Consider the following 13,106-nt stretch of genomic DNA (forward strand, 5'->3'; position numbering starts at 1 on the left):
GAACACCCAGAGCGGGCTGCAGCCGGGCTGACAGGATACTAGTTTATATGAACCATTGATTCAATCTAGACTAGCCGTTCCTATGTTGTGCTGCCCTCAGTTCATGCTTTCAAGGTTCGATGTGCAGCTGTAAGAGCAAGAAACACCCCTTGTTGAAAATAAAAGCTGAGATTCTCACATAATCCCTAGACTCCAGGAGTTTGAAATCAGTTGGAGTTGGGCTTCTCACTAGTTTAGGAGGATTTTTTTAAAGACCCCACAGTACCACTGGTCCTCAAACAGGGTGCCACAGCCATGAGATCCTTTTAAGGGTGCCAACACAATGTTAGTCCTGTTAGGTATTATGATACAAGATAAACTCTGAGATGTCAAATACTGTTTTCAAAACCACCGTGACCTGTTATGGTCTTTCTGAGTTCTTTGAAGCAAAATTGCTCTATTATATTTTCATAATAAAAATGAGTGAAATTAGTTTGTGAAATGGGATGCCACTACATTCAGAAAACTTAGGAAGAGCGCCTTGAGGCTGAGAAAGTTGAGCACTACGCACATACTATCTGCATCATTAAGTGACTCAAAACTTTTGTCATGGGCTTGCGTTCCTAATTCACATTGGAAAATGGATTTTTTTCAGTCAGGCCCTTTAAAGATGTTGCTCGTAGGTGGTCTATGACTCAGTTTTCTGCTTGCACAAGGGAATAATAGCATTTTCCTGCCTCAGGAGTTTTGTAAGATAAATACTGTGAGGCAGTCAGACACTATATTAATGGGACTGTGTAGGTACTTGGAAAGGATGGCCCTACCTCACTCCATCTCACTAATTTCATACCCCATTGAAACGTAACTCAAAATCCAGTCTCTTCTTTACTGCTCACAAAATACTGAGTGTTCACAAAAATTGGCTAACGCTAAACACTCCTGCCACTTTTTCAGCTCTTTACACCTACCCTCTTACTTTCTCACTGCATCTTAATGACTGTACATCATGATACCTGCTATGAAAGTAGATTACTGGTTTTTTGCACATAGCACAATTCTAGATTGGCTTTGGTTTTTCTGCATTACAAACGCACATTGTTCTCTAGTGCATTGTTTAGATTCCCATATGCAAAATCTAACTGCAGCATTAACACCCTGAAGGGAAAGAGTTCCTGTTTGACAGATGCTTTCGCATTCTCACCCAATGCTGTGTCCTCTCCAGCTACCTGAACTCCCTTTCTGAGCTGCCAGACAGCAGAGGGGATTTAAAGTCAGATTCCTTGTTCCCTTAAAGACTTCAGGTGCTTCCAGTCTAGCAAGTCACTTCAAGGCTTCCAGACTAGGAGACAAGACAGTATCTGTAAAATGGCCATTGGTGCAATTAGTTTTGCTGTGTGAGAAAAGCTGCCCTGAGCAATTCAGTTCAGTTGGCTACAGATAATCCTCAGGCTTGTCAAGGACCAGGTTTTTTGCACAGTGCGTCTATGGCACATGATACAAAATAAAAAAGCATTCCTCTTGGAACAATAAGTCGTCTCTATCTCATTTGTAACATAACAAATCAGCCTTTTTTTTTTTTGATAGATGACTTTAATTTTGCTGGTGTATTGCACAGGTTTGCAAACCAGATGTTACTGCTGCCAGACAGGAACAGTAATGTAGGCAGGGAGCAGTTTATCATGGCACTCTAGTAGTAATGCCCTGGTGAGGTCAGGGATTAGGGGTCAGTTGCTGGTTTGATTATTATCCCTGTTTTTCAGAGGCAAAGAGTATAGATTCCATGAGAGCTATTATTGGCACTGAGGTGAAACTCATTGGCAGTGCGACAGTCCCCCTACTTATTTTCGGCTTCCTCTGGAAAGAAATGGCTCATTTAGAGGAGATGCAGGCGTTTATATCAAGAACAGACAAGAAATGGAATTGAGGTGGATTTTTTTAAAACGTGCTTGAACCAAACCCCATTAATTTGAATCGCTGAAATGTTATAGGTGTTGGGCCTTGTTCAGAGGTGATGTGTAGGGCAATCTGAGTCTGGGAGGGGGAGTGGGGGAGAGTATAACATGGTGCAGTTTGCATTGACTGGCCTCTCAGTGTGCTAGTTACAGCAGGAAAAGTGGTGTTGTGGTTAAGGCACTGCACAGAGACTCAGTTCCTTGCCATCACAAAATCTCTATGTGATCTTAGGCAAGTCACTTATTCTTTCCGAACTAAATCCTGTTTCACTTGGCATGCTGATGTGACCCATACATAGCTGTGTAAGTGCAGTTCAAGCTTCTATTTTCCCCTGCAATAGAACAGGATTATTTTACTGAAAGTAGAACAGAGAATGCCCAATTTTAGCCCAATTGCCTAGGAGTCAGAGCATTTGCTCAGGAGGCAGGAAAGCAAGAATTTACAGTCACTTAGACTGGGTTTGAATCTGCATCTCCTACATCCTAGTGGGGTGCTCTAACCACCAGTCATAAAGGACCACAGGCTGGTCCTTGCCTGGAGCCCTCTCCTGTCCTTTTGAAGCTGGCCCATTGTACCTTGTCTTTAGTACTCATTAGATAAACAGGACAGTGGATCAAGCTGCCTTTGGATGAGGGAGACCTAGAATAGTGGTCATCTTCTCCCTGGATAAATATTCTAATCATTAGTTATTGAGCACAGGCCATGCACTAACTCTGAATCTCTCCTAACTTACACCTGTTCCCTGGTGCACCAGCATTTGTCACCTGTGAATTGATTGTATTTCCTCTTTCACAATTGTTTTCCTTAATCTTTACAAAAGGCAAATCTATGGACTCAGTAAAAGTGGTTCCTACCATATAATGGCTGATTAATAACAGCTCCTTTCCCAGGGTTCTTAAAGATCCTCAATGCACGTGGAAGGTTTTGGGCGGTTATTTGGTTGGGATTTTTTGGAGTATTTTTGGTTTCATTGCTCTGTGCATGTATCCTGTGGGTTTGCAGCATTTCAGCACCTGTTATTTGAACAGTGAAGATTCATAGATTGTAAGGTGGGAAGGGACCTCACAAGATCATCGGGTCCAGCCCCCTGCATTAGGTAGGAAAGACAACTGGTGTCAGGTGACCCCAGCAAGGTGACTGTCCAGTCAGTCTCCTCTAGAAGATTTCTAGGGTAGGTGACTGCACCACCCCTGGAGGGAGCTTATTCCACAGTCTGGACACCCTGACTGTGGAGAAGTTTTTCCTTATGTTGAGCCTGAATTGGTCTTTCAGGAGTTTGTGGCCATTACTCCTGGTTTTTTCCTCAGGTGCCCTGATGAACGATTGTTCACCAAGCACTTGATGTCCTCCCCTAGTGTAGCGGTAAGCTGCTACCAGATCCCCTCTCAGTCTTCTTTTCCCAGATTCCTCAGCCTTTCCTCATCTGGCTTGTCTTTTAAGACTCTGATCATATGGGTGGCTCTTCTCTGGACTCTCTCAAGCTTGTCCATGTCCTTGTTAAAGTGTGGTGCCCAGAACTGGATGCACTACTCCAGCTGCGGTCTCACCTGTACCAAGCAAAGCAGAAGAATCACCTCCTTAGATTTGCTGGATTTATTTGTCATAAGCACGTTGGGGGACAATTTTGCTTCATTCTTACATGTTCAAGGAACTTGGCTCTGGGTTTCTGACTGTACTTTGCCCTAATCAAAGGCTCCCTGAAAAAAACTGAACATCACAGGGTACTCCGGGAGGCATTGGGAGGCACTTTAATTGGCACAGGGTGCTTTGAACTAAAGCTGGTTGAATGTGCTTTAGTTTGAAGTGCCCTACCACCAGTTTTCAGCGAGGGGATGCTGATACACATGACACTGGAGCCTGGTGGAGCCTGTTAATTCCATGCTCCAGCAGACTCAGTTAATCGAGTGTGCTCTGACACACTGGAATTACAGCGTGTTGGAGCAGGCTCCCTGCATGTGTATAGGAGCCAAGAGATGGATTACAGATTTGGTCTCTCTCTGTATGGTTTCTTTGCATCTTTCTGACTTATCCTAATTATGTAAAGGAGCTCAGAGTCTGGGCTGATACTCTGATTCTCCAGTTTGAAGAAGCTGTTCACCAATGATGAGACCAGATATAGCACTCTTCATTTCAACAAAACCCTCACTCACGTCAATGGAAAATCTCCCTGCCATAGAAGCCAGGAGTATGCAGCTCCCTGCTTTTAGGCCTTACAGTACTTAAATACAGCTGGGTGAGTTGCTTCTGTAAGGGCTATATTAACACTGACTTGTTTAGTTTCTTGTGCATTATGCTGAATTATTAGAGCCAAAGGTGGATGCTTCCAACAGTTCTCACTGAAGTCAATGATAGTTTCCTAAATGGAGAGAAAGGAAGTGAATGTAGAATTTCTTTAGGTTGAAGGGAAGATAGGAATCATTGAGGTCAGAGACTGCTTTGTACATTTTAGCATGATATTGTGCTGCTGTCTTGAAAACACCAAAAGACAGTGAAATATGGGCTTGACCTTTTAAATTCCTTACACCCCACAGGAAGAATTGCCATTATTACAGAAACTCTGCTTTATTCTGTTGAATGTGAGCCAAAGGGGAGGACATCCTAACATCCACAAAGAGGGATTTAAAGGGACAGGACTCATACAATTTATAGATCCAGTTACTACTTTCTTGCCATTGCAAAGAAAGGTTCGGGTTTTTATTGTGACAGTATCTTGCTGTGTTTTCATCCCATCCCATCCAACCCCAGACCTTTGTACATTCCATGCTGTGAAAGCAATGTGAAAACAGGCGTTTGGAGGGCTTGGTTATAAGGCTGGTACATTGTCAGTGCTGTCACACCTTCATGAAACTAAATCTTTGAGATGGATATGTTTCTGGTTTGCTGTAACAGGAGTATGAGAAGTTATTCCAAGCAAGTGTGGAGGCACTTAGGTACCAGGTGGTGACCTCAGAGAGGCCAGAACCCTGGGACTCAGGGACTTCATTTCCTTCTAAGTCCTAGTGAACATCAGAGGGTGACATCAAAATATATGTGGTTATTCCTCTGCTTTTTGCTATAGTGCATCAACTAATTTTGGAGTATGATTCCAGTGAAGTTTGTAATGGGAGTCATTATTGTTAAGAGCAGATGTACTGCCATTAAATCAGCCTATTGAAAAGAAAGCAGCACATTCTTATTAGACGGAACACCAGAAAGACAGCATTACTAAGTCTGTTCTAGCTCCCACCAAACTCAGGGGTACTATTTCTGTTGCATCTGATAAATCTAAATCAAGTGGTTTAGTAACTTTTATTACTATAGCATGGCAGTCTTATCACTTCCATTTTGACAGTTTTTTCTTCCCAGATTCCCAGTTAGCACTGTCTTAGATTCCCAGTTAGAATTGTCTTAGACTCATACATTGAAGTGTTTTGCACCAGATTGTGAATAACCACAATCTAGACACAGTCCAGCACCCAGCACATTTCTGTTACTGATCCAACACAGGTGCACTGTATGAGGGTGGAGCTATTCACTCCTGGCTGTATTAAACGATAGGGCATTACATACTGGTGGAATTGCTCATCAGAGAGGATGAACACCGTTGCAGACAGCAAAGCCTTCAAAACAAAATGGGTCAATATAAAGTGTAGACAGCAAATGGCAAACACACTTGTTTGGGTTCACACTCTTCTCTGGCCTTTGGTGCAGAGCCCGTCATTCCCTACAGTTTCACAGAGCCACTCATAGGCATTTGATTAGATAACATCCTTATACCTGTAATAGAAATCTGCTCATTTCTAGATATTCCCCCTGTGGGCTATACTGTGCCCTTGCCTCACATGTACCACTTCCAGAGAGGTTAATGCTTGTTATTTCTCTCTCTCTCTTCTCAATAGAGAGTTGATGCCCAGGACCCTGGACGGGCAGATCACCATGGAGAAAACGCCCAGCTACTTCGTCACCAAGGAGGCACCTGCTCGTATCTCCGCCATGTCGAAGGGCACCAAGCTCATCGTAGTCGTAAGGGACCCTGTAACCAGAGCCATATCTGATTACACACAGACTCTCTCTAAGAAGCCTGACATCCCCACCTTCGAGAGCCTGACCTTCAAAAACAGGACTACAGGCCTGATCGACACCTCGTGGAGCGCCATCCAGATTGGCATCTATGCCAAGCACCTGGAGAACTGGCTCCTGTACTTCCCCATCGGGCAGATCCTCTTTGTCAGTGGGGAGCGGCTGATCAGCGACCCTGCTGGGGAGCTGGGCAGGGTCCAGGACTTCCTGGGCCTCAAGAGGATCATCACAGACAAACACTTCTACTTCAACAAAACCAAGGGTTTTCCGTGCCTGAAAAAGGCTGAAGGCAGCAGCAAACCCCACTGTCTGGGGAAGACGAAAGGCAGGCCCCACCCCGAGATAGACCAGGAGGTGGTGCAGAGACTGCGGGACTTCTACCGGCCTTTCAACATGAAGTTCTACCAGATGACTGGGCACGACTTCGGCTGGGACTGAGGCTGAAAAGAAATAATTTAAAAAAAAGAAAATTATAAGATAATATATATTTTTTTTACGTATCAGTGGAGAGAGAAAAAATACATAACTTTAATAGTTGTGCTGAAAAATGCTGTTTGTTCTGATTTTTCTTTTTGGCACAATGTCATTGCTTAATTTGTTTTCTTTCTGCTGCTGAAGGAGGGTTGGTGTGGCTGAAGAAGATGGCTGAGCGCCAAAATTTAATTCTATTAAAGTCAGCACAAGCTTGGTCATTTTTTCCATGGGATTTGGCACTGTGTCTGTTGAAAAGGGGGCAACATTTTCAAAAGTGCCTAAGTCCCGTAGTCAGAAGTGACTTCGAAACTTAAAGAAGCAAAGTCTTGTTAATAGGCAACAGGATTTAACCTCCTAAGGGTTTTAATCATGTTTGGAAAATGGAACATAGGAATATAAATGCACAATTTGCTTTTAAAAATATTACCCTGGAGCAGATTGGGACAATTTTTAAAGCACTGGCAAAAATTGAAAAAGTGATTTTTTCACTTATCATTTATTTTTCTTTCTTGTTCTTCGGGGGGGAGGGGGTTGGTCCATTAATGGAAATTTTTTCATCAGGTATAAACAACTATGTTTCATTTTTCAAAAACTGAGAACAATTTTGTCGTTATTGGTTTAAAATTAAACATTTTGGTTTTTATTGCCAAAAAATGGAAAGATATTCAGTTTTTGAACAAAAAAGATCCACATTTGTGAAAATTTAGTCACGTGACCGTTTCCAACTAGCCTCATCCAGAATAGCCTTGCCATAACCTTTACTCTCACCCTAATTCATGTTACAATCTCTTTCAAGAAACATTAAAGCCTTCTTCCACTGGGGTGCCATCCATGAAAAAATGGAGGTCGTGGTCTGGGAGGGTTCACAGCAATGGGAAATTTGAAGGATTGAGGTGATAACTAAAGGGGTCAAAGCAATGCATATACAATTACTACTAACACCAAGTTTACAGTAGTATAAGAGTGATGTAGCCATGATTGTCCAAAAATGGTGTGTGAGGCAAGGATTTCTTAGGGTGATTTCTTTTATTGGACCAGGGAGACCTGATGAAGAATATTTTGCATTCAAATGCTTGTCTAACTTTATCCAAACTAAGAAGTTGGTCCAGTAAAACATATCACCCCAAGAAGTCCTTGTCCTATCCATAGCACATTTCTGTTCCCTGGATTAAAAAAAAAATAGTCCAGTGTCTTGGGCAACATTTTTCATAAAACATCATATTCATTTTCAAGAAATGAGCCTGGTACTCACTCCTGAATCCACTTTGAACTCCTTCTTTCCAGCTCTTCTATTAACTGTCCCTTAAAAAATTATCCTAACCATGGCTGAAGTTGCAGAGCACCCAGAGAGACCTTTCCCCATCACCTCTGAAGAACCAAACGCATGCATTCAGTTCCTAGATTATTTCAAATAATTGAATGCTGAGGGGACTTTCTGAAGGTCTATGCACCAAGACTTTCTTCTGTGCATTATCTGAGCTCAGGTATCCTTACTCAGAGACCAGTAACAGCTGCCTAAAGTTCAATCGTTGCGGGTTAGGAAATTGTTAAATCATTTTTCTGGAATCTGCTTCCTCCTCCCCCCGCAAGCACAAGAGGTCATCACGTCACCCACCCCTCAGTACCTTCAGCTGATACTTTCATCTTCCTGGACAAATTCTTGGTTTAGCATATTCCATCTCTCAGTTTTAAGCTGGTTTTTGGCAGTGTCCCGTGCCACAAAAAACCATCTGGGTAAACATTTTATAATCATCTTATCCAAACAAAAGGGGGGAAGCAGTTATTAGAACAAAAGGGGGAAGCAGTTATTAGAACATTCAGACAGAGCCTAGAACAAAGCACAGCAACGGAGCTTACTGCCCTTAGCACACTGTCTCCCTTTGGGTCTTCATGCCCTTTGAGGTCCATCTAAGGGCTTGATTCATGGCTCGTTACAATGCACTCCTCTTATAAAAATCTTGGTTATTGATGGTCACACAACAGCCAAAGGAGTAGTGGTGACAGGCACGTAGCTGAATATGTCAGAAAGCAAGGATGAGCAAAAGAGTTTGTATCAAGTAAGAACACAACAGTTTTCATCCCTCTCTCTCTCTCTCTGTTCACTACTCCCCCAGCCCAAACTCCACACCAGAAGGTTTCTCAAGGGTCAGCAAGGTATATGTGTTAACTTTTCCCTTTGTTGAATTTCCCTGTCAACATTGTCTAAGGCTCCTTGTTCTAGTCAGGAATATCTGAATTAGAATAGGCTGAACAAAGATTTAAAAAAAAAGAAAATTCTGTTTCTTTTCTCATTGAAATTTGCATCCCCACCAGAACAGGCCCAAGCATACACTACTACTGATGTGCTTCCTACCCATGCCTGGAGGCACACTTCTAATTTTGGTATCTGCCAGTTAAAACACTCAAGGAAGAGCCTCTGAGGCTGGTCTTGAACCCACAGTTTATCACAGACAGAAGTGACAATTTTCACCCCATCTGACCCCTGAAAGTGCCCTACAGCTGTGATGTGCATGACTGCAGAGTGCTTTAAAAGGTCCTGATCCTGCCAAAATGAGGGTTCAGATGAAGGGGCTCCACTTACTAATGCCTAAGATATCTAAAGCAGACTAAGATTCCCATAAGTAGAGATGTGGCCCAGAAAGCGGGATAAATGATGCTAAACAGCATCAAGACTTGTATCCGTTGGGAATTTATCATATGATATTGTACTAACTCACACAATAGAGCTTGCAGGAGAGAGCACATAGTAAGTGATTCTCCCCGCCCACCCAGTCCCTTCCCTGCATCACCTCCCTATCACAATACAGAAATCAGTTGTAACTTATTACCTTCCATTTTCCCTGAGGCCCTCTCAATGGACAGCAGAGCAGGGAGGAACCGCTGGTTCTTGGCTCTCTTATGTTCCATTTTCTCCACCCCAAAGACATCAATAATTCCATTTTAAATCAGGTTAACAGAATAAGGACTTTTTTTTCTCAGCGTGTTAATTGCTGTTCTTGTTCATTCTGTTGCAGACAGACAGGATGTTAATAGTTGTTAAGCAAAAGGTTGTCTTGGGGAACTATTGTCATGACTTGTTAGAGAAGACCTAGAGGTGCAAGAGTAGGCTCCACCCTTTATGTCACTGCAAGTCTCTCCTAACATTTGCCAATGGGAAAAGGAATCTCAAGCACAAGTCCTTTTGACAGCAGAAGGGTGATGGACCAGCTTGTTAGCAACTGAGAGAAGGGTGTTTCCCAAGGAGATACTGTCAAGGAGTGTCAGGCCAAAATCTTTTTGTTGCAAAACTAAAAATTTCACAAAACTAACCACTACAGATTTCAAATGCACCTATGTGACTTAGGCACACAGAAGTAAGATCTTCAAAGGTAGAAATGGCAGTTCTCTGCCTATACCCATTGTCTTTCAATAACAGTTTAGCCCAGGCTATTCCGTACCTAGTTTTTGTGCCTGTATAAATGTCAGCAGTGGGTATGGGGTTGGGTTTTTTTGTTACTAATCTACTGGTGCAAAACCTACAATCAAGACCTTGTAGACAAGATAGCAATGCTTTTTTTTTTTACTGGTATCTAGGAAGACAAGTTCTTTGAGCAAATGTGACATCTTTATTAGACCAACTAAAAAGTTGGAAGTTTCCATTTCAAATAGCAAAATTTGATATCTTCCATGTTTCAGGGGGTTTTACTGGTATCTGTTATTCACTTTCCCATCCAGTTGCTGTGAAGCCTCTTTCTGTAGATATGTTTTCCTGTGCTCAAGGAGGTTAATACTACTAAGCTATATCAATACAGATGAGGCAGTTCAACTAAAGTGTGTAGACGAGTCCTTGGGCAACTAATTGTCTTTTATGCCTCGGAAAATCTCTCCTACTTATTTATTTTCAACGTTCCTCCTGAGTCACTTAAGTCCACGTCTTGAAAAGTTTTTAGGTGCTTTTCAGTGGGAGAAAGGCACCAAAATATCTTTGAGGATTTGGGATTTAGACATTTTTGAAACTCCCACTCAGTTTGAAGAAACTTTTAAATGAGTCTAAGGGAAGTTACACATCCAAATCCCATTGCAGTCTAGGAATTATGTACCTGAATCCTTTTGGCTCCTTTGAAAATCCCAACCAGAAATTTCCTTTCCTTTCCTGTCCTGACCTTTCCTGCTATGCTCTTTTTTTAATATATGTAAACATGCCCCTCTGCTGGAAATCTCAGCCTCCCAGTACTGGGTGTTTTAGCACTAGAAAGTGTAACTATACGTAACTTTCAATTTCATTTTATAATTAGAGTTTTATTTTCCCAGTGGAAAAAAATCAGCAAACAAAATGCAGGGGAAGGGAAACAAGGTATTTTAAAATCTTTCAGTTTAAATGAGCATACGTGTTGTTCAGAGGAGATGAGCTGTGGGCTTTCATTACCAGATGCCACTATTATGCCTTAGCAGTATCACTTTAAAATCTTAAAAGAATGGTATCAATACCAGGAATCAAATCCTGCTACTAGTATCTCAGATGAAACTCCACTGTGGTTTCATCTTATTTACCCCCACCATAAATCAGTCTGCCAATTGAAATGAGTGATATAGCTCTGTTTGTACAGCCCCTAGCACAGCAGGGATCCTGACCCACGGCTAGGAGTCTAAGGCATTTCCAGACTCATACAAACAAATAAGAAGAATGCGATAGAATCAGGGTAGGCAGGAGTTGCACCCTGAGTTGCATTCAAGTAAGCACAGAATTGGTCCCCAAGGTTTTAAGTAACTCTCAGCCGTACTAACAGAGGCAGTGAGTACTTGGAGTTGCCTTTGATTAACTTTCATGGGACGGTTGTTCAGCATCTCTCAAGATCAGTGCTGTGGTCTAATGCTGCTGAAAGACTCCAATGCACTTGCCTTTTCAACATGCCATCAGGGCAGGATGCATTATCCATACAAATCAGTGGTCATCTTTCTTTTTTCAGCACAGTTTGGACCAACCTTCCAGACCTCAACTCACTAACACCACCCTTATTCTGCCAGGCACTTAGGCACATGCTTGCTATTTCAGTGTGTGCTTAAATGCTTTGCTTAATCTGGAAGGGGCACTGAATTCAGCTCTGCCAAAATGGATCTGAAAAGCTTTCAATAACTTTAGGAACTTAGCTTGTGAAAAATAAATCTGACCTTTGCATTGATGGGCTACGAGAAATTTTTATGTTGCTGTGATTTCCTGGAAAAAGCTGCTACATCAGCATTAGTCTAAAGGGCTAATTGTGTATACCATAAACTCACAAGTTATTGTCATATCCAAATACTTTAAGCATTACATATGAATCTAAAAGCCAGTATATCGTAGGATTTCAATGAATGAGGCTCCTGTATTTTCATGTAACTGGTATTCGGGAGGGAGGGGATATGGTATTATTAAGTTATATGTCAAGCAATGACATGCTTGTTATTCGGAAATTTATACCCTGAATGTATTTATTTATTTTAAATAACTCTCATATCCAGCCTCCTCATTTCTACCCCACACATGTTAGTATATGAAATGTTAGGTCTCCAGAGTAGGGAAAGCATCCCTGTGTTTTCCTTTTTTAAATCTCTAACAATTTTTATTTGTACATAATGCTTTCTGGTTTTCCTTTGCTTTGGGATCCTGTTTTTTATTTTTATTTTTTCCCTTGGTGCTATTTCTGTCTGATCATGATTGATTTTAATTTAATTTAAGAATGAAGAAGCACACATTTAATAAAGTTTACGGGTATTGAGGCTGTGTTATCTTTTTGCTGATGGCATCAAGGCAAGGGGCTGGGGAGGGGAGGGGGGAGAGGTTTACAATATATATTAAAATGCAAAACTAGCCACTGGTGGCTGTTTCACTTGCTTAAAAATAACTCTTAGCAGCAGTGATCACCTCTACCTAGAGATGCATAACCTTGTTTGAAAATGTAGAACCATATTCCTCTCTCACTTATTCTGGCATGCTGGAGGGCACGTTGGGCAGTGCCTCGCCCAAGGCCTGGTGGTTAAAGCACTTTCCTAGGAAGGAGGAAATTAGGGTTCAATCTTATTCTGGGTTTGGGAGAGGGCTAGAGCTTCAAATCTGGATTTCCCACTCCTTGGGTAAACAGCCTAACCTCTAGGTTATTAGGCTAAAAATAGGTAAGGCCTCTTCCTGTACTGAACGCTCACTAGTCATGTTTTTTTGGTGAATAAAAGTTCAGGATTTACTCAGCTTTGTGCATGTGCCTGGGCAATCTCATCTTGTCCGGGCAACTCTGCAGCCAGAGTACAGGCTACTGAGCATGCACAATATGAAAGCACTGAGAGCACAAAGCTACACTGGCTCCCAGACCACATAAATGCCCCAAACTGCAGTTCTGTGGCTATATAAGTGCCACCTAGGCACATCAAAGTGAAATAGGATCTGGCCTTTAGTCCTCGCAGCCCCTCTGTGATCCAGGCAAGTAATATTTATCCCTACTTTACAAATGAGGAAATACTTGTACAAGAAGTACAAGGAGGTAAAACAACCTGCTTAAGGTCAGGTCCTTAGCAGGTTTAAATCAGCACAACCCTGTTGAACACTGAAGGTGAGATCCTGGGCCCACTGAATTCAGTTGGACCTTTGCCATTGACTTCAGTGGGGCCGGGGATTCACAGAGGCATTAGAA

The 13,106-nt window shown here is 42.1% G+C and overlaps 1 protein-coding gene across 1 annotated transcript in view; it reads left to right on the top strand.

Annotated features, from left to right (window-relative positions):
- LOC149858842 (heparan sulfate glucosamine 3-O-sulfotransferase 3A1-like) overlaps window positions 1-12,195 on the top strand; it is a 91,270-nt gene extending 79,075 nt beyond the window's left edge. The window contains exon 2 of the mRNA XM_090060375.1: window positions 5,811-12,195. Within this exon, the coding sequence (XP_089916501.1) occupies window positions 5,811-6,429 (619 nt within the window). The 3' untranslated portion in view covers window positions 6,430-12,195. The remainder of the gene's footprint in view (window positions 1-5,810) is intronic.
- The last annotated feature ends 911 nt before the right edge of the window (window positions 12,196-13,106 follow it).

Source organism: Crocodylus siamensis, chromosome 8, assembly GCF_052110815.1.
Source record: "Crocodylus siamensis isolate JL-2025a chromosome 8, ASM5211081v1, whole genome shotgun sequence".
NCBI lineage: Eukaryota > Metazoa > Chordata > Crocodylia > Crocodylidae > Crocodylus > Crocodylus siamensis.